Source organism: Empidonax traillii, unplaced genomic scaffold, assembly GCF_003031625.1.
Source record: "Empidonax traillii isolate 1590-97213 ecotype Southwest subspecies unplaced genomic scaffold, ASM303162v1 scaffold298:size702513, whole genome shotgun sequence".
Taxonomy (NCBI): Eukaryota; Metazoa; Chordata; class Aves; order Passeriformes; family Tyrannidae; genus Empidonax; species Empidonax traillii.
The window spans coordinates 196,297-218,734 of NW_020955491.1; the positions used below are offsets into that span (position 1 = coordinate 196,297).

The 22,438-nt window shown below is 37.4% G+C and overlaps 1 protein-coding gene across 1 annotated transcript in view; it reads left to right on the forward strand.

The window, feature by feature from the left end:
* RB1 (RB transcriptional corepressor 1) overlaps window positions 1-22,438 on the forward strand; it is a 72,824-nt gene that overhangs the window by 46,625 nt on the left and 3,761 nt on the right. Inside the window, exons 18-23 of the mRNA XM_027890812.1 lie at window positions 18,097-18,212; window positions 18,591-18,736; window positions 19,416-19,561; window positions 20,126-20,230; window positions 21,251-21,364; window positions 21,449-21,615. Of these exons, the coding sequence (XP_027746613.1) occupies window positions 18,097-18,212; window positions 18,591-18,736; window positions 19,416-19,561; window positions 20,126-20,230; window positions 21,251-21,364; window positions 21,449-21,615 (794 nt within the window). The remainder of the gene's footprint in view (window positions 1-18,096; window positions 18,213-18,590; window positions 18,737-19,415; window positions 19,562-20,125; window positions 20,231-21,250; window positions 21,365-21,448; window positions 21,616-22,438) is intronic.

Here is a 22,438-nt window from a genome sequence, read left to right on the forward strand (position 1 = left end):
AAGGCAAAAGCTAATAAGATTCTTAAAACCTCTCACTTCAGCAGCGAAAGATTTCATGCACTCCTTCAGCCAGTTACCACTTAACTCTGCTTAAATGAGCTTAGATACCTGAGTTTAGGTATCCAGGACTATTTACACCTTTAAGCAATCTTGGATTTGTGTGGCAAACCTATTCCAGCATTGAACAGGGCGTCAGAAGGAAAAGCCCTTATAACCCTAGCTGTGTGCTAGTAGAGTGGCTGTAGGACACTGCTCCTTTGTTGTACCCCTAGATGCCACAGAGTTGGATACTTGCTTTCATTTAGGATACAGGGGCAGGGTCCCTTAAATTCAGAAGCCCCAGCTGAATGGTACAGAAATATTTCACTGAAATAAAACAAATATTGGAAGGCTTTCTAAGCCCTTGGAGTTGTGCTGACCAGTGTTGGGTATTCCTCTGGTGGTGTGTTCCTCACCTTCAGTTCTGGTGGGTGCTTCTGAAACAGAATTTATAGGCAAAGGTGAAAGAAATTTTTAACTTGTCTTATGTACTGTAATTAGTCTCTGCTGATGCTACTACTAAAAGCTCCTTAGAGAAAAAAACCCAACGTCAACATTAATAGTGTTGTAATAAATTTCTACAGTGTTTCCAAGACCAGAGTATGCACTGTTAAACGATGCACAAAATGCTCTATGTAACTCCATTATTCAGTAACTAATGTTACTGCTTTTAGAGGCACATCTGTGTCATGGTGCAGGTATTTGTTCCCACTTTGCTTAAGCAAGCTTGTGCAGAAGAACTTATGCTGTCTGTTGCAATAAAGACAAACCCTGGCAGGACAGTATTTTCTTGGCTCTAAGTTGTTGTTATTTATCCAATCATTTTTATGGGTTTAGGCATTTCTTGTCTGTTTACTGGAGTTTCTCTTTGAGCATGTGTATGTACAGAAAGGAATTTATTACGATTGAGAAGTAGAGCTGGGAGCCAGGAAGTCTCTTTCTGGCTGTGCCACAGATTTTCTGTTCCAATCCTGGCAAAGTTTTCTGTGACTTTGTGCTTTAGCTTCCCTCCGTGTAAGAGCTCATTCACTTCCACACTGGGTAATTGCTAAGTATAGTTTGAAGTCCTTGGATGGAGAACCCTTTATTAAATAGGATCTTAAGGTAGTAAATGTGATGAACCTGTAGAAAGATTAAAGTTTTGTCCTTTTAGATTAGCTTCCAGCCAAGCAAAAGAATCAATTAAGAGGCACATACAAACTACATGTAAAAGTTGAAAGAGAACTGTAAACCTTTTTTTTTCAGTGAAAGTTTAACCTTCGAGAACCAGTTTTCTCAATTAGTTTTTCTTTTACTAACCATGTTCTAATACATAGTAGCCAAAAATCTTCAAAGTATTAAAAAAAAGTGAAGTGAAAGTATTTGGGCTGTAGTCTGTTAGGTTGCATAATTGCTTAAAAAGGGAAAATGAACCTCAGAATAAAACTCTAGAGTTCTTTATTCTCGCCTGTTGGAAATGCTTCTTTTTTCTCTTCAAAATTGTTTCAATTTCCTTTATGGGAGATGATACAACTGCTCCTCTCCTGCTTGTAGAACGAGGAAACAATTTCTCTCCCTTTGTATGAGTTTTCATTTGCTAGAGTCCTTTCTTTTCCCCTCTACTCTTGAGTTGATGGAGGGATTTTAAAACCCAAACATACGTACAGCAAAGGTGTTCTGAACTTGAGAAAAATCGTTTGCCTTGGTTCTTTGTTCTTAAAAATATGTGCAATGAATATGACAATCATACTCTAAGAAATGCCACGTTTAGTCAAATTCTAGTTCTGAAATACTTCTTCACAATATTTATTGTATATCTGTGTGTAAGCAAGCGGTTTCTTTGAACCACTTCAGTTAGTTATATGTAGTCCCTTCCCGGCTGTTTCCTATACTGTCCTTGATGTACCTAGTGATATAAAGAGAAGTGGATTAGAGAGAACATGTTTTGACTTAAGGAATAATATGTAAAAACTGATACAGGCAAAAAGGAAAACCATCGTGTTGATTGATAATATTTAGGCAACTAAGAGGCAACTAAGAATATTCTGTTGCTTCTGAGGTGAAACCTTCTCCTTTGAAACAGAATTTCAGACTTGAAGTGCTGCTGTTGGGATTGTGTTTAGTCATTGCAGTATCCCTTAACATAATAGAATCCTTCAGAATATTCTCAAGTCTGCTAGAGGCTTTCTAAATACTCTAACTTATGGGGGAACAACTTAAGAGAATGAGATAATAAGAGAACCTTTAAAAATACTATTAATTTTACATTCTTGTTTTCTTTTGATTTTGCATAAAGGCTTTTTGGAGAAGAGTTTTGGAAAAAGCTTTCTGTGCACAGTATGGAGAAAAGTACAGAACTGTGTGCTGGAGTTTGTCATAGAAGTTCTGAAGATATTTTTAGGATATTTCAGAAAATATATGTACTCTTTGCTTACATTTTAAAGCTTGCTCTTGTCATTATTTGGTTTGTTGACCACAAGAGTTGAGACACTGAAAATAGGGGATTAATTTTTTAAAGTATAATAATGCAATTTTGAAAATAATAACTGTGATAGCACTAATAGAAAAATACTATGTCTAATGGCAAAAGAAGCTTTTTTACAAGAAGCTCAAAGGTCCAGTTAATGCTGATGAACACATTAGGGTTACCTAGAATTATGTAAACGTTATCATGGAATATGTAGATTGGTTGTTTGCACTGTAAATACACAGGAGCAGTTACAGCGGTGCTTTAGGCCGCTGACGTGACTGATAAATTCTTGAATGAAGCTTCTGGATTTGCATTTTTTGTGTAACTCATGAAAAGTCCCAGCAGCAGTTTTTGCTTAGATTCTCAAATATTTTGATGTGCAAAGCAAATTTTTCTGAGAATGCAGTTATAAAGATATCCAGAGGAAACAGTAATTGGATAAGGTATTATCAATGTGTCCATTTGTTATCTGATATATTGAAAAGGATGGCCCCCGCCTGCCTCTAATACATGCAGCAAGAGGATGTAAGAAATGGCACACCTGTTTACCACCCCTGCACCTCAGCTTTAAATTTTTCATTTTCTGTAGCTATGAACAGTGTGTGCTGTGCAGGTGTGTGTTTGATTTAAACCTCTGACCCTTTTTGTGGTCTCGTTTTAAGGGAAAATTTGCTTTGCAGGATGAACAAAATCATCATTTCCATTGCATCTTAATAAGCCCACTTGGCGAGATTGGAAACTCCTGAGAGATGATTGAAAATGGTTCTGCTGCTGCGTAACACAGAGGCCCTACAGTATATGTAATAGGCATCGTACAGAGATTTGCTAGGGACAGTGACCTGGAGAGTTTATAACAGGTATCCAGACACATCCTGAAGTGATGTTCAGAGTTACACTTTGTAGTGCATAACTTCTTTATGTATACTGCAGTGTATTACCTGGAGAAGAGGGAGCACGGCGTCATACCTTAGAAATGTGTGTTAGACATCAGGTGATCGTGACATATAAATAAGTTGTTGATCTTACAGTGGGCTAATAGAGGTTAGATAACAAGAAATCTTTTTGAGCTTTAATCTGTGGTTGACTACAAATTTTTACTCAAAATACCTTTCAAGTATAAAACATGACTCTTTTAAGAAAAAATAAAATAAATTTAAAAATCAGTTGATATATTAAGCAAATACTAGGAATGATAGGAAGGAAGAAGCCTCATTAATGATTTTGGAAACCATTCCAAAAGATACAGGGTGAAATGATCAGGATAACAGAACTTGTAAGAAAGACATTTACAATTTATGGAGTTCTAAGGCACTAACATGTTATTTTTCAGATCTTTAGCCTAAGTTTTTGCCCAACATGCATTCTGTGGCCCTGATTAAGGTAGTCAGGATTACTGGTGTTACTTTACATAGTTCTTGAGAGGATATTTTACTTTCATGCCAAATTACTTGCAACCACTGCACATCCAGTGCTTGCAACTTCTTTCAGTTTTGGCCAGATGGAGGCCTCTGAATTTGTACAGAGGATTTTAACCTCCACTTGCTAGAGGCGGCACAAAGACCACAGTCACATTCCTATTCTTTTTTTTTGTAAAAGATAACATTATGAAACCATTGAAAGAATTTGCCATAGTCATTCAGTAAGATTTATGAGTTCATGTTGTTTAAAAAAACCGAAAACCTATGGTATTAATTTGGTTTCCTTCAAAAAAGCAGAATGTAAGAAGTTAAGGGGGGGAAAAAAATGTTTCATAAGAATTGTTCAAGCTGGTAAACTAATTAGTTTAGATAAATACTGACATGAAAATGCTTGTCAGGGGAGAACTGCTGCCAAAAAGCAGAACTTAGGTTTGATTAATGTGAAGAACTATTACTTTCTAAATCTGTAAGTCAGCAAATAACCTCTTTAAATTCTGCATGATAAGATCACTTAAATGATTACCTAGCATATAATTAGTACTGGTAAACAGCATTTAAAAATGCTTCAGCTGACTTTCCCCTACAGCTGCTCTTTCCTTCCAGCCCGTATCCTGAAATTTTATGAAACCAATTTAGTAATTTATGAACTATTTTATTACATTGTTGATCACATTTAGCAGTTGTGTTTTCGGTGTGGCCATCAGCTAATACCTAGAGGGTAAGAAAGGAAATGTCAATGGACGATGGACAAAGGACTTGCTTCTCATGTGATAATCACATGCACTTCTTATGTGTTAATTTAAAATTTTCTGCTGCAGTGTTGGAGGAATTGAGTGATGCTTTCAAATGCAAAACATTTGTCATAAATGATATATTTTCCCTTGAATCTGTGTTAATGATCTTCCTGGAAGTGGAAAGTTTCCTCTCTAGGAGACACTGGTTTGACCCTGGCAGGAGAGGGAAGGCTGGAACCCACATCACATGCCCTGAGCAAGTGCCCTTGTTATGAGGGATTCTCATCTTCTGCTATAAGAGAATGAGTCCTCTGAAACAAGGTACTCCATCCCTGAAAGTATTCAAGCCCCAGGTGGGATGGGGCTTTGAGCCACCTGGTCTAGTCAAATGTGTCCCTTCCTCTAGTGAGGGGGTTAGACCAAGCTGATCTTTAAGATCCCTTCCAACTCAAACCATTCTGTGATTCTGTGATTATTTAGCCTCAGAAGAAGGTACTGCATGAAAAACATCAGCTTTATGCTGGAGTTCCCAGTGAGATATCATTCAGTAATATCTGGCTCCTCCAGGGTACTTCCAGTGGTGGTGGCAGAGGAAGATCCAGGTAGTGTCGAGCAGCATACACTGTCCTGCACACCCGTTACTTGAGTCTCTGGGTTTTGTCAAACTTTCTCGGCTGTTATCTATGGTGGTTTAGTGGTTCAGTGGTATAGATGCAAAAAGATAATTTTTGGCTATGCAAGTCTTTAAAATCTGAGGTTGAAGCAGTAGTATTGAAAGTCATTAGGTCTAAGTTTCAGTTGTTATCACTTACATCATCTTTGAAAGTAAAAAAGAAAATGTTCAATAAGGGAGCAAGGGATAAGAGTGAGTGGATCAGGTACCAATTGGTGTGGAAAGATCACAAAGGTCTTACTTCTGCTTACAAATATTACCTTAAATTTCTTTGTATTTCTTTAATTAATTCAGTTCTGATGCAGTTTTTGTGGTTGACTTAAACAGTTTGAATGTGGGCTGTTGCTTGAAGTAATCCTACTGCTGTCCTTTTAAGCCTCCGTGCTTCTTCCCTTGTGCTGCGTGTATATACGCATATATATGAATGAGAAAAACTGTTTAGTTTAAAACTAATCCTAAAAAATACATAATGTGCAGTCATAGCTGTGCTAATGCTGAAGCAAAGGGTTGAAACGGAAAGTGCAGATGTGTGACTTAGAGAAGCATCAGTGCACTTTGTCTGATTTAAGCCACAATAAAACAATGCTGGAAGTGTTGTAGCAATGTTCAACTTTGAGGCTTTAAAATCTGTATTGTTTTGACTCTTGGCCAGACATTAACTTAGTGTTTGGCTGTGTGGGGTTTAAAAGCCTCAGCTAAGCTCAAGAATGAGATCTCTGCTTCTGGTGTACTACCCTATAATTTATTTTCATGTAAGTTGTTTGCAATAGTGATATTTATAATGTAATAAAAGAGAGCAATGTACACCTAATTGATTTTTCCACAAAGAAGGATAAAAATGAGTGGTAATACAGACATAGTATGCATAGTCATGCTTTCCTATTTAAGATTAATAGAGGTGATAAAGGATGTCAGCTTTGTAAGGCAAATATCCAGTCCAGAGTAAATTGAAGATGTTGTTAGTTTTCTTACTGACTTCAGGATCTTGGATGCTTTGGGCCCACTGTCTTCACTCCTGATAGCATGACAAGGAAAATGCAAACCAGTATCAGTAGTGAAGACAAAATAGAGAGTCAGGTAGCAGGGAGATAGATTCAGGTTGAGATGGTCATTTGATGGTCTAACCTCAGAAATGCTTTAATTAGCAGCCTCTTACTTCATTGGAAGTGAATGGTAAAACCTGTTTAGTTTTTGCTTGGTTGTTGGTTTATATGTTTTAGAGTAGCTGTAGAAAATGTCTGCTGAATGATTAATGAGGAACTTGTTAGATACTTAAGTTAAAAAGCAAAATAGAGAAGTCTACATAGCAGAACTTCTACTGGATTGTTGTATCTTAGCTGAGGTGCCTTGTACGAGCTTTTCTTAAACAGTGACATATAAACATATGTATATATGCAAGGCTTCTGGCTGCTGTTTGGTTGTGCTTGTGGGCACACTTTGGGTTTTGTTTGATATCAGTACATTTATGGTGAAGTCAGTGGAGCTGCCCGTAACAGAATCCCACAATAACTAAAAGCAGAAATGTGTGTTTACAGTAAAAGGGAAGACAGCAGAGCAAAAGTGCATCTAAATTAAAGTAACTGCTTTAAATTTGACAACTATTTCCATGTGTTCTTTGTCTATCTTCCTCTGAGGTATCAAAAGTGTATAGGTACCCAGAACAACTTAATATATATACCTAAGTCAGTGTGAAAACAGTTTGTTCTCTTATGAGAAGCAATGTGGTGAAATTTCAAGATCAGCTTCTGTTTTTAAGTCTTCTTTTTATTCTTTATATTTTCTGAGGCAGGCAGATTTTCTTTATTAAAATGCAACATGAATCTATGAGAGCTATGACTTTTTAATCTCATATGAGTTTTACTTCTTTTGAGATAACCATTTTGGAGCTCCCCTCTAGAGTAGAGATGATTAAAAAAAAAAAAAAAAAATGGTCAATTTTAAGTGAGGTTTGTATTTCTGTTCCCCAACCTTTCTAAAAAATTATTTTCAGTTTATTGAAAATGATGGGAGGAAGGCAGGTTTCAGAGAGCTGTATTTGGGATTGGAAAATGTTTATTTAATCTACCTGACCATGCAGTGCATCTGCAGTGTTATTCCTGCACAGACCGGTCAATCAGAGTGCACTTTGAGTTACTTTAGCCAAAGCTGGGCTCCGGATGTAGGTATAGCTGGAGTCCTCATGCCTGCAAGAGGTAGGTTTGACTCCATGTCCTTACAGTTCAAGCAGGCTAAGCTTCAGTATTGCTCTGTAGGCTGATGGCAGGAAATATTCAACTTGAAAGTATGTGAAAGGCAAGTTTAGCAGAAATGGCTGAGCTGCTGTTCAGGTTTGTGTTTTCCAGAGCAGATAGGAGAAGCTGTAAAATTCAATAGAACTTCAAATTGCATCATACTCTACGTAATGTGTGACCTTTACACACAGTTTGGAATTTAAGAGCTAAAGGGAAACATTTTGGGGGGTTTCTGTAAGCCTGGCAGTTCAAAATTCTGTGGCTTATAAGCCATCCCAACCTATCCTGCATTTGCTTAAACCATAGGAAATAAACATTAACAACTTAATGTGGTTGTATGCAACTTCAGTGGAACAGAGATCAGGTATTTCAATTAAATCATGCACAATGACAGTTCATGTTATGATCAAGTTTTAAAATGAGCATGAGGCTTTTTAAAACACTGATCAGCGACTTTGTGTTTTGAAATTGCTAAAAGAGATACCACAACCAGATTTGTGGTACTAGCAGAAGGAATTTGAAATACTTTTTTTGGAAAATATGCTGACAAAATGTAGAGTTTCTGTGGGAATATGTTTCAATGAAATTTCTTCCAAAAAGGCCAAGTGAAGTAAAAGAAAAGTCTCTATAACCTAAATAAGTTTTCCTTAACTTTCTGCAAGAAAAACTAGAATCAAAAGACTTGACTTTTTACAAAATAGGATGTAAAGCATAGTGATTTTCCCAGAAAAATTTAACTTGGAGTTTGCATTGTTTTCAAGTGACTGAGAGTTTCTCACAATAAAAATGCAAAGCTTTAATAGAAAAGCACATTGTTACTGAAAGATTTTGCATTTCTCATTTGTTTTTTCCAGCAGGGTATTTGTAATTTAATGAATCGGGGAAACATAATCAAACATTTGGATCATTTAGTAATTGAATGCACCTTGTCAGCTAAGTCTGTTTTACTGCTTTGCTGATAGGTGCTCTTCATGTATTGCCTAATGTCACCGAGTTGTTACTTCAGGGACAGTCTCAAACATTCTCTTTTTACATGTTGCAGTTTTTAATTATATGCCAATGGAAGTACAACCAAAAGATAAGTTGTCAAGGAGCAAAGTGTTGCACAGAGGAAGGAGAGAGCAGAGGCCATGCAAATTTCTTGATTTCCGTACACACAACCACTCCCTACACACAGTAGTATATGAACACCAAAAAAAAAAGAAAAAAAAAGCATCAAAAGCATTCTCAAAACTTTGTCATTCTTTTAGGATATGTTACTTTTGAAATTTTTTCATTTTAAAGGGAGGCTTGGCTTCCTCATTATCTTTATGAAGGCCCAAGACCCACATGCCTGTGCTACAACTGGGCAAGCTTTTGCTTTTTAGTCCCCAGCTGGGTGTGTGCTTCTTGGCCAGCATGGCCTGTGTTAATAGCCTGCAAACCAAGTTCTGGTTTCAGGTTCCAGAATGGGTGGGCAAAGGACTGGAGATGGGAGGCTGAGCATAGATCCTTTGCTGCATAGATGTGTAGCACGAGGGCTTCCTAAAGGGAGGGAAGTTTTTGCATCAGTCCTATTCAGATGTGAAGTGGGGGATCTGGTATGTGGCATTTCAGAAAACAAACTCAAACGTGATCTCTGTCCTTTTATAGCTCTTGATTTTAAAACTTGAAGATGGGTATTGTTGCCTTCCTAGATCCCTCTGAAATCATCCAAATGGAAACACGCTGAGTTTTAAACACTGTGCTTGCGCAGGGGGGTTGGACCAGGTGCTCCACTTTCCAACCTTAATCATTCTGTTCTGTGATCTCCTACATCATTATGCTCCAAATATCTAAGAGGGAAGTGTTATGCCTTCCAGTGTTGTTTTTCCAGAGCCTGAGCTAGCCATTGCTGATCAGTCTTCCAAAAAGATTCTTATGTGTGTCCATGAGAAAAGGCACTGAATATCACATCTTACATTATGTTCTGAAAAATAGTAATGGTCTAATTAGTGGAAACATGAGCTCAAGCTTCATGCAGACGTTGCTGTGGTCCAAGTTTACCACATACACACACTCAGATAAATTGTTTAGATTTTTTTGCCCCTTTTTATTGTTTTTGCCCTTCTTTGCTAGTTCAGCTACATTTTTGGTGTTATAAAATTTTAAAGCAGATATATTGCATTGTTTTAAGTTTTCTTCAGTCTTTTTTAAGTATCTTAGAACAACTCCGTGGATACATCACATGTTCTGGTATAAGTATCTTCTGACTCCCATAATTTACTAAGGGAGACTCTTCATGTTTGATAATATTAATTACATTTTTTTTCTGCTTCAGATCTATGCGAAGTTAATGCTGACATACTAATTCTTTAATTGTTATGGTTATACAAATTTACAGTTTGTAGTTATGGAAGCCAGCTAATGCTGTAGACTGGTGAAATTGCCCTTGAGAGGAGTGGTGGGAAGTGGAGAAGGGCACTTTTTAGTAGAAAGCACGGTTAATACCTTTTACACTTTTTTATGAGGGCATGCAGTGACAGGACAAGAGGGAGCAGCCTTAAGCAGAGGACACATTTAGATTAGATGTTAGGAAGAAATTTTTCACTGTGAGACTGGTAGGACACTGGCGCCCAGAGAAGCTGTGGATGTCCCATACCTAGAAATGTTGAAGGCCAGGTTGGATAAGACTTTGAGCAACCTGGTGTATTGGAAGGTGTCTGTGCCTCTGGCAGGGGTCCAACTAGATGATCTTTAAGATCCGTTTCATCCAAACTCCTTCTGTGATCTGCCTCAGAATTAGTTGTAACACTTTGAGAGAAAACAGTTGGAAAAATAGTTTGTAATTGTTGAAATACTAGACTTATAAAATTACTAAAAAGTAAGTATGAAATAGGCATGACATCAAAAAATATAGGTGTCAGTGTTTTACAAGTTTTTGTTTCAGGTCTGTTCAGACAAGTTACTGAAAAGTTTGGGGTGTTTTGAGTGGTTTTTTTACTATTCTGTTTCACACTTTGAAAATTCCATTATTTCTTTTCCATTTGGGAAGAATGTTTTTTTAATGAACTCTAAATAATAGCCCAAGACCTTTTTTAACCTTCTCTCGTTAATTTGATTTCCAGTGCAGTCTTCCTTACCTCTATTATACTGCATTTGACTGATTGTCAAATAACTGCTTGTAAGGCAGAAATGTTTAAATGAAGGCATCTTAAATTCTGCCAGCTGAGCACTCAGAAGGTCTGCATATGCTTCTGCTTTGAAAGCCAAGCACAGCAGGATGACTGCCAGGTCATGTTTGCCATGAGTTAATACAAGGTATAGACTAACTGAGCTTGAGATATTCCGTAATGGTAGCCAGAGAAGTACTGGCTCAAATTAAGACCAAAACTCTTCTCAAAGGATGTCCCAAAATGTTGTGACTCTGATTTTTTGTTACAACTTCAGTTTTTTCCTTCTTCTTTGTCATGTGTAATTGCAGTGTTTTCTAGAAGTAGTTGATAAATCCATCACATAAAATGGTTTTCATACTTGTGTTGCCATGCTTTGGTTTGGGATAACCTACTGGCATGTTGGTTTGCATGGCATATTGGTTTTGCAACTCTAATTTCTTTGTGCTGTTTTTCTCTTTTAGATAACATGGAGCATGTTGCAAGATATTTATGGTCATTTTTGCTTTTAAATAATAATAGAGCAGTCTGCTCTTAATGGTTTCAGGACAGATGCCATCCCCTAGCTAATACTACTTTTTCTAGGGAATTGGTCTTTCTGTACATGTTGCTTATTCACATCCTCTGCAGATTATCTGTTACATCCTTTTTTGTTCAGTTCCTGATTCGGTGACTCCTTGATTATGTTGGTGAAAGATATTGTCCTGCTCTTTCAAAAACTGGAAAGTTTCCTAGCACACTTACCACATTTAGGTTAGTAAAAGAATTGTTTGAGGTGCTTTGTACCTAAATTTGTCCAGTTAATGAGAAACTGGAAAGAATACAAGACTTGAAACTGAATTACTGGCTTTAAACAAAAGTCTCAGAGACACCTCATTGTCATGTTTCCACTTGTAGTTGTAAAAATATTTCCCAGAACCTGTCTTAATTGTTCTGGGAACTGGGTCTGTGTAAGTCAGTTAGAAATGAAACCGATGGAAAACGTGATGTGGTATTATAATAGCTTGTTTGATTGTTGCAATAGTAATTACCTAAATAAATTCTTTTTACTGAGATAGGCATTTTGTGACCCAAAAGTTCCTCTGAAGAAAATAAGTGCTTGAGTGTTGTTTTGCTCCCAAGTGTAATAATTTTTCATATATAAAAATAACTATAGAAAAGACCTTTGTAATACTTTGTGATGTCAGTTAACATAACAGTCCCTTAAAGCATCTCTTCTCTATTTCCTGTGCCGAAAATATTGCACTGTAGTGTTTTCACCGTTGTTGCTATAGTTCTCAACCTCAAGATCTTTGACAGAGTGTGTTGCTACTGACTGATATATTGTCATTCCCAACAGTCAAATGGTTCAGATCAGGTGCATTTTAGTTTAGCGTACACAGTTTCTATCCAGAAAGTGGGGGGAAACTGGTATCCGTTGAGTTGTCTTCAAAACCTTTGGCTTTAGCCTAAAAAACTTGAAAAGTAAGATTTGTCTAAGAATGAGTCATATTGAAGCCTGATTGCCCTGGGGGGATAGGTAATACAGTTGCTAATTACTTCAGATACAGATTATTTCTGCAGCAGCACTGCCATTGCAGACCACAGATTAATCTGGAAGACACTCATAGCAATTGCTTTGGGGAGAAAATATGTCTTAGATAAGCCTAAAATGATATTTTCTTGGATAATGCTTAGCAAAAAATACATACCAAGGGTTATTGTATTCTGTATTGCTTTGTGTATCTGCATGCGCAGTTGTGTGAGTTGAGCAGAAAAAACCTGTTGAAGGAAGTGGTGACTGCTGACTGCAGCCTGCTCAGGGTCATCCTGAGTAGTTAAAAAAACCCAGTTGTATAGAGTTGTAGTTCTGCTTGTAGACTGTCTTTCAAAACTCCTTTTCAAACTGATTTTTAAAAAGTTAATCTCACAGGCTTGGCAAACAGGAGCATTCCTGATGACCAGGGTTCATTTCTCCGTTCAACTAGTAATTGGTTGCAGAGCTGTAAAGCAATAACTGTGTCAGAAGTTTCCATGTTTGCTGAGCGTTATCATTGGTCTGAGTAATATTTTTCAAGATAACCAATAGTATCAGTCACTATGTTAACACAGAAGGCCTATGCTTGGAAGGATATTTTAATGATGCTCTTTTACTGCTCTTGTGCAGTGAGCTTGGTCTCATGGACCTTTGCTAAGAGACCCTGTAAAACATAAAAAATTGGCTAATTGGTCTTAATTTGGTAAAGTGTAATTTTGGGAGTGGAGAGGTTGAAAACTGTAGTATTTATTTTCTGAAATAATGTCTGATTTCTAACAAAATTTGCCAGGTCTCTCCAGAGACTTTTGAGAAAGAGTAGGTTATCCCAAAACTGTGAGGAGAGTGGATTTGCAGCATCATTTAAAGCAACAAAACTTTAAGATTCATACCCAGACTGTGGCGGCCCGGCTTTCCTTCTCTGACTGGAGAGATTTAACTCCTTTATCACTAGATAAAAGAAGATCCTCACAAAACTTGATGACCCTATTACTTTATCTTAAATGCTGGATATGAGTAAGATTGGAATAGGATTTGTATTAAACATACACACGCTGTAAGGAGTATCTGTATTCTTACATGAATTAAACCATTAACACTGCAGTTGTTAATGTTTTTCTTTATAAATTTTGTAAGTAGAAGCTCTAATAGGAACATAATTTATGTAACACAACTTATATGTGTGAAATTAGGGCACAATCCTTAATATTACTCTTTTTTTCATGGTCAGTATTATTTCAGTTTAGACTGTGAGGTGCACTTTGCTTTGCCAGGCCTAAATTATTTCAGAATTCTGATAACTAATTATCATGTGAAGCTTCTGAAATGGCAACTTTCAAAACTTGCAAGCAAAAATCAACTTTCTGGGCATGCAATTCTCTTGTGAGGAAGAGGGTTGGAAATACCTTATGCTGATCCAGTCCTTGCACTTCCATTCCAAAGCTGTCAGTTCTAAACTGGCATTGTTTTGCCTTGTAAATCACAGCCATCTTTTAGCACATTATGAGGAAGAAAATTGTTTAACATTATGTAGTGTATTGACTTGAAACAATAATTTGAAAACCAAAATACCCCCCCCAAACCAAAAAAATAAATTAAAAAAAAAACAGCCAAGGGACCTTGGCATTGAGATATATGCATAGGTAAGTGCTAAACACTGCATTAAAATTTATTGTGAACAGATAACCAAAACCTGGGAATATATTAGGAAATTATTATAAAGAATAAAAACATAAAGCTTATAGAAAACAAAGACAAAAGCAGTTTTTAAAATCCTGTGAGCTGCTAATAGCACTAAAGCTGCTCAGGGTCTTTCCCTATGGTAAGTGGAGTACACCTAAACCCCAGGGTAGCTCTTCTCCATGTTTAAGGATGTAGGTATTTTGTTTAATCTTTTCATGGAAACCAAAGTCTAGTTAAACATGTTGTTGGGATAAAGCCAACATAAGGATTGGGAAGGTTGGAAGCACCTGTGTGTCCCGTAGTTTCACTGTAGCCAAATAAAGATTAGCCAACAAGAAATTCTTCCTGTTTTGTCCATGACAGGAGCTTTCAGATGGGGGAAAAATCACTGCAGATGCCTGTGATGGAGGTGTTGCTGCAGGGAAGCATCCTACAGAGCTTCGCTTAACAAAGCCCCAGTTAATTCACAGATTTAATGTTGGAGATTTAGTTAGCCCTGGGTAGTGTGAGAGGGGACTGAGTCAAATTTCAATCTTATTCTTCATTCTGATGCCAGTGGCCTTTTGACCCTGAGAAAATTTAAGCCTTCATTGCTTTCTTCATTTTTTACACTAATAAAATGGGGTTTCTTTAGCCATCACAGGGGAAGCCTCAAGTGAAAAGCAGCATTTTGCTTAATTAGTGAAATTTATTCTGTAGCTGCATCTAGTAACATTAATCACTTACTGAATATTAAATTAAAGTAAAAACTGCAAATCAGCTTTCATGTGAAGGGAATGCATTGGAGGTGACCTATTCACTTTAGTGCTGCTTAAAAGCTTTAAAAAGCAATATAAAATTTGTAAAAGGTAGTGTGAATAACATCACTTCAGAAACAAGTTCCCAGTAAACATTCCTGTTCAATTAAGCTGGACCTGGGGGTTAAAGTTCTTTGTGACTGTTACTTAGAAGACTAGTAATTGCCTGGTTAATAAAGTTATACTTTGCTCATTTGAGTGTTGAATATCAAATAGGGGGTCTAAAGCTGAAGTTTGTCCTGATGAGCTTGAAAACTCCCTGCAAGCTGCACAGCATGCTTTGAATTCACTAAACAGAATTATTTGTCATGAGTAGATATAAAGAGAGGAGACAAGGCTGTAATTAAACCCATCAGTTTCTCAGGGTGGAGGGTAGTTGCATTTGAGAATACTTGTCCCTATGTAATTCTACATTATGGCACACACTTTTTTTGTAAGGCACCAGTCTTGTCAGTGTAGCACCTATTTCTCCAACTATGTGACCATGCATTTGGAAAGGTACCATCAAGAGTGGTGGGGCTCCCTGGGGAAAGAGCACAGAGGGCTGCATCTAAAGTCTGAAAGGAAGGTGGAAGTGAAACAAAAATTTCACCAGGTCTGAATACTAAATGCCCTCTTCCTGCTTATGCAGCCACAGGGCTAACAAAGCCTGTACAGTCAGCGTAGGTGACAGAGCTGTGGTTTCCCCAAGGGCATGTGTTGAATCAGGCTGTCTCACATCCTGCCATCACCGATGCTGGCAGCTCTGTGCTGCTGGGGCCGGCTGAGTTGCAACACCCCTTTTATCTTGCCATGTTTTAAACTATAGGGTCAATTAGTATTTGTGGGAGCCAAAAAATATTGGACTCACTTCACTGCGTCTTTATTCGGTCTCTACAAGTAGATGTTTCTGCAGAAAGAATATCCTGTTGCTGACTGTGGCTCATCTAACTGATGGAAAGCAGCAGTAGGTTTTGTATATTCCTGTCAGATAAATTTCACTTGCCAAATCAGTTTATGAAACAGGTTGTTGTCAGTTAATGAGGGACATCTTGTACTTTGTTTTCTTTTTTTTTCTGCTTTGCTCACAATGTTGCTACGTTGTCTGTTCTCACTGATTATTCTGGCTCTGCTTGTGATTCTCTGCGGAGTGGACCTAAATCTGGGTTTTCTCTCTCTATTAACTTTTGCTGGCTTAGTGCATCAGCTCCACTTAAATGGAGGTCAACTGATTGTCAAGGCTGGCAGGTAGAAGAGGAGGAGTGGAAATTATGAAAAAGTAAGCAGATCTCTTCCATGGGTAGCAAGCTGCTGTGTCCCCTCACTTCATGTAATGAAATCACACTTGGAATAGTGAAAATTAGAGCAGAGATGAGAGAGGACCTGGAACTGCTGGTCTCAAGTGCTAACTCAAAAATAGTAATTTTTGCTTCTGTTCCTAGACCTCTCGTTCCCCTTTATCAACCCTTTTTCCTCCCACTGATGTTTCATTAAGAGCAATACTTTCCCAGTCATAAATAGCTAAAATGTGAAATGAATGAAGCAGGGCTCACTCTTAGTCAAGATATCTCAGCAATAAATTAGTGATTGTGTTGGGAAAGAAACTTGGATTCTTCGGAGCGTAGTGAATGGCAGGAATAATAAAAAAGGAGAGGCCAGAAGAATGAGAAATGGAGAAGGTAATGTGTCTGTGCTTGCAGCAAGTGCAATGCTGAGAGAAAAAAGTGAAAAGTGTGCGCACTACTAAATGCAGGGGAAAATTATGCAAACCAGCCCAAGAGCTGAACTGGTTGAGAAACAATGGAGGAACAACTATGTGGTTATGAATCAGTAACTGATGTTTTTATGTTAGGGATGAAACTGCTAGTATTGCCAAAATCATAATTTAAAAATTGCACGGTGTGAAAAACTGTAAATCTCAGCACTCTCGTCTTGTTGCTCTTTTTTATTTGATGCACTTCAAAAGAAAAGTGTTTTTTGGTTTGTTTTGGGTTTTTTTTAGAAATAAGTCTAAATGAGGAATGTCTTAATGCTAGTTTTAATTCTCATAAATCTAATCTAGTTTTACTGGGCCATTTCTTACTGTCTTAGCCAGGTGATGCTTCATACTTTACATGTGTGCTGTGCTCTTGTTTGTAGCTACAGATTTGTCATCTATGCCATCACATTTTAGGATTAATAATGTGCATTTGTAGGTTCAAGTAGACCATAGACCATCTGATAATGTATTGTGTACAAACAATGAGCTGACTGATTTTACTGCTGTCTTTTGCGGAGATAATTTCAGGAAAATGGTGAATCCTTGTTTTTGCCCACTTCATCCTCAGTTGCTACTATGGACACTGCTTCCCCCCGCAAGAAGGCAGATATTTGCTAATCAGATGTTCCTCTCTTGCTTCAGGAGTTCTGATGCTGCACTTTTGAGAGGCAACATTGTGCTCAAGGATGAGTCTTCTGTCTAAAGAAAACAAAAAAACCTAGAGGCCAGCAAGCCTCTGTTTTCAAAATTAATTATAAATATGGTCCCAAAATATTTTCCCACGCAATCTTGTTGTCTCAGCATAATTTTACTCTGTGCATGACACACAAGCAGCCTGAGATTTTGTTTCTGCAAGACTGACATTTGTTACTAACATCAGCAGAAGTGCTGATGTTGTTTCACCCAGAACCTTCTCCATTCCACTTACATTCTCTCTGCATCACTTTCTACTTCAAGCTCTTAGTTTCCAATGTATTCCAACTGCCTTGCCTAAAGTATTGATAACTAACCTCAAATCTGAATGGTTTTTGGTTTTGGCCAAGAGGGCAGAGACTTAATGTCTCCAGAGTCACTTTAACTCTTGCCAGAGGTGGCTCTGGAACATGATACAGCAGAGACCAAAGTCTCCAGTGCAGTTAAATGAGTTATGACCATGGTTTGTATATTATCATATGCAAAATATTGGGTAGATGTTGTAGCAGAAATAGAATGACAATAGGTACAGCAGTAACTTCCAGCCACCAATGAGTTGAGGTTTCCTTTGATTGTTTTTTGTTTGTTTTTGTTGATTGCTGGGGGTTTGTTTGTTTGTTTGTGGGATTTTGGTGTTGGGGGCTTTTTGTTATTTTTTGAAATGTGACATTTTATGTATTTTCTTCTATTGTTTGCTCTTCTTTTCAGGAATGGCTATTTAATAGGAAGTAGTAAGGGACTCTAGAATACAACTGTGTCTCAAATCTTCAGTTATCCTGTATCTGATGGATTGCTGATGAAATAAGAAAAAATATGCTTGGTGTATTTAATAGTTCAGATTTATCTGGCAAAATATGAGTGTTCTGAAGTACTTCAAAGCTTTAATCTTCTGTTGAGGATCAAATTTTGGTGAATTGTTTTATAGAAGAGGGAACAAAATCCACTTAGAGAGGTTGTCTATTCTTAGTATAATGTAGTATTCCTGTAATTTTTCTAGGGGTCGCCTCTGTTTGATCTTATCAAGCAGTCAAAAGAACGAGAAGGCCAAACTGATCAGCCTGAGACCACTTCTCCCAGTACACCTTCCCAACATAATCACACTGCTGCAGACCTGTGAGTGACATGCATGCCTGAGATCTAGGAAAATGTGAAGTTAATATCACCCTTAAAATTTAAATCCATCTTTATTCTGTTTTCCTTTTTGTTAGGCTCGGTACTTAGGGTTTGTTAAATTGTTCTACTTACAGATATTAATTACTCGTATAAATTTAAATCAAATGCTGAAATCTCTTTTTCGAAGACCCATCAAACCTGCAACTGCAAACTGCTCCCTCATTTACCTAGGAATAAATAAGTCCCTCTATCAGGTATTGAGGATAACAGGTTGCAATGGCAATTAATTTCTTAAGACTTCCTGCAAGTATTACTCATATAAAATTGTTCTTTTATCCTGTGTTGTTAAGTGCTATATGTTATATGTTGAATCTCCAGCTATCTTTCTCCTTTGAAATCTCCTAAGAAGAAAGCATCTGGACCTCCTCCAAGTGCTAATTCCACTCCAGATGCTCAATCTGGTGCAACCCCCCAAACACAGAAACCACAAAAATCTACCTCTCTCTCTCTGTTCTACAAAAAAGGTTTGTTGCTTCTGTTATGTGCTGAATTTGCAAAGTTATCTTATGTTATTTATCCGTTTTGGTGCTCAACATTTCTTAAAAGATTATTGTAGAATCTCTAGTGAACAGTGTGGAGACTCTCCGAAGGAAACGGTAAAATGGTGCCAGCAGGTTAATGGGTGTGCTCTGCACACTGGAAGTTCCAACCAAAAACTTACCTACTGACTGTAAGAATGTCCATATGGGCTCAGATGGAGGGTGTTTCTTTTCCCAGCAGTGACCACAAATAGGTGTCAGGGGAAGCTGAAGAACTGGGCAAGCTTGGATAGTGTTTCCCCTCAATGCTTTCCCAAGCTTTGACTTCAACAAGATCGGGTTTTTTTTCTGAGCCTTTTGAACTGTGTCTGCTTAGTAACTCTCAGCAGATTCACGTTCTAAATGCTTGTTCAGGCTCTTTTTGAATTGACATAGACATGCATGTGCAGCATTGTTTGGTGTGGCCTTCCATGTGTCCACTATCTCTTGTATGAATCTTTTCCATTTATTTTAAAGCTGGCTTTTACTACCTTCATTTGATGTCTCGTAGTTTTTGTAGTTGGAGACAGCAAACGTTCAGTTGCTGTCCATCCTCCATTGCATTATTATTTTGTATCTTCCTATTATTACAATTCCAGTTTATTTTTCCTCTCTGTTTCTGAAGTGTGTCTTCTGGCCTATCGTCGGCTACATACCCTGTTCCTTCAGCTTCTCTCTGAACATCCTGACCTGGAACCCTTGATCTGGACCCTCTTCCAGTACACACTGCAAAATGAGTATGAGCTAATGAGAGACAGGCACTTGGACCAGGTAACATGAACAAAAAAAGTTTCAAAAAGCTTAAAAAGACTCTCCTGAACAAAATGTTTCTTAGACATTCTTTAGCCATTAGAAATTGTACTCTGAGTTTTTATTTTTCTGTTGATCACTGAGAGGAGAACCCAATTTACACTGAAGTTTCTCATCTCAGTGTTTTAAGCACTGGCAGTTACTCATTATGACATCATCAGATACCATTTTCATCTATTTTCAAAATAATGAAGACACACCACAATTTCCAGTGGTTTGCATAAGAAAATAATGATTTTCTTTGGGAAGACAACATGGGTGGCTGATAAATGTTTTGTTACTCTACTCTAAAATTGCAGCATGTGAAATGAGTTTTAGAAGATACTATCAGCTCCAGTTAGTTGACTGTCATACAGAAATAGAGGTAACAGTAATTGACTTACATTCTGGGAGTTCTTATGAAGTTGAATTGCATGCTAGTTTACAGAACACTAATAGTAACAGAAAGCTTATTTCTTAACTTGAAATGAAGAAGCTGATTTCTTTTTCTACATTTTCAGTTGTCTTGTCTTGTTTCTTTAATAGATCATGATGTGTTCCATGTATGGCATATGCAAAGTAAAGAATGTAGATCTTCGATTTAAAAGAATAGTTTCAGCATACAAGGAGCTTTGCAACACAAATCAAGAGGTATGGAAGTTCTTAAATGTTACTCCTCCATAAAAATACTAAAAACTAATTCTTTTTCTCTGAAATCAAAATAAACTACACTTGAACATACAAAAGAAACTTCTTCACGACATCTCCATTTTGTGGAGGAGAAACCAGACTCTAATACTAAATATCTTTTTTAAACATACTGCATAAATTAAACTTCACTCCATTTTTTTAAAAATACTAAATAATGGTTTATGCTTTTATTTGGAGAGTAGATGAAAGATTTATGTGTAGAGCTAATAGGATTTTCAAAAATAACACAAGTTCCTTTAGGAGTTATCTAACTTCCCATGGAGCATTAAGGGAAGAGAAGCAGATAACTTTCTGCAGAAGCTTTCAATAGAAATATAGTTTGATATGAAACAGAGATGTATGGTTATATATCAAACAGCTGAGTATGAATTAAAGTTGCAAGCTTAATTCTAACATTAAGAAGTTTCTTCATAGGAGCTTTAATTGTAATGACATTTTTGCACAACACAGTAATTAAATCAGTAGAAAAATCCTCACCAGTTAAAGGAACTGTAGGCATCCTTTGAGTAGCAGAATTTCTCATAGTGTGTTTGTGGATCTTGGCTAAACTCCAGACTTTGTTTCCAAGCCTATAGAACTATTTTATCCACATCAGGTCAGTAATGAGTATTTTTAGCCTTCCAAGGCATGCACAGCAGTCTAGACGGTTTGACACGTGTGTGTGTGAAAGTAAATGGAGCTTAAATTTGGAAAACGTTAGTTAGAACTGTGTTCACACTAAGGGGCTGTGCCAGTTAATGAAATAGGTGCTTCTACTGGTGTTCATACATGTTTGGGAAAAAACCCGAACAGTTTAGAACAGTTCTAAATAGTAGTTACAGTGGCTTGCACACAGTCCATGTGCCATCCTAGCTATTATTTAATACAGGCTTTATGAATGGTTTTAAAAGTTTGTCAAATGTAAAATTTTCATTCCTTTTTTTATTTTTAACTTTTGTATGATTTTCTCACCCTATGTAGACTTTCAAACGTGTTCTTATCCGGGAAGAACAATATGACTCCATTATAGTCTTCTACAACTTAGTGTTTATGCAGAAGCTGAAAACAAACATTTTGCAGTATGCTTCCAACAGGGTAAGCCATTAGCTCTGTTCATTTTTCAGTGGACTAGAAATATGTAGACAACAAAACCTTATGATTATTTTATTATTCTTATAGCCTCCTACTCTGTCACCCATCCCACACATTCCTCCCAGCCCTCATCAGTTTTCCAACTCTCCTCGGCTTGTCCCTGCTGGCAGTAACATCTACATCTCACCTTTGAGGAGCCCACACAAATTCTCTGATGGGTTTCAATCACCCACAAAGATGACTCCAAGGTCGAGGTAGGTTGTTGACAAGTGTTTCTTTGACTGAATTGAAGGTACTTGGGGGATTTTAGTGGAAGCAAATTAGAAAACTGCAGTCTAGTTTGTCAGTAGTCTGTGGCTGTTACATCTTTTCTGTTAAAAGTTTGTCCTCTATTTGAAACCTTTATTCATTTTTGAGTGCTTTCCTGTTGTGCTCAAGGAGGTTTTTGTTGGTTGTTTTTCCTTTTTTTTTTACGCCCCCAGAGAGGAATTTCCTGACCTAGTTGCTTAAATGTTGTTGGCTTTGACTCTGGATCACACTCCTGAAAAACAGATGAGCTTTGTAAGCTTGTTCAAAGGAAAAATACTTTTTCGGAACAAAATGTTTATTTAGTTGGCTGAACAGAATATTTCAAAGTGTTGGTCACTAGTTCTTAGTGGACGAGGATGACAGCAAATGTGCCAGTTTCCAGTGGCTTTTCAAACTAGGATCAAGTGAGTGCCAGTGCATCTGGCCCACTGTGTACCAAAGTTTAAATGTTACTGTGTGTTTCAGGTTGATGTCTTGCATGGTTTTGATCAGCAAACACTTAAAGGGAAAGATGAAAGGATGACTGTATGAGCACCCAGCACACAAGGGTCTTCCTGGTGTGTTCTCTGGTTCTTTTAAGCCACGATTTCATTTCTGTCTGTGTGATACAGTTGATTTGGTGATTCAGCATTCACTGGCCCAAAGAGAAATATCTCACTGCAGTAAAGCACAGTATGAGTTTGCAATGTTAATGCAGAGAGAGGAAGGGACCTTGTTAATGCCTCATGCTAAGCTCTGCATATTAGTGGATGCTTCTGTCATTGTTAA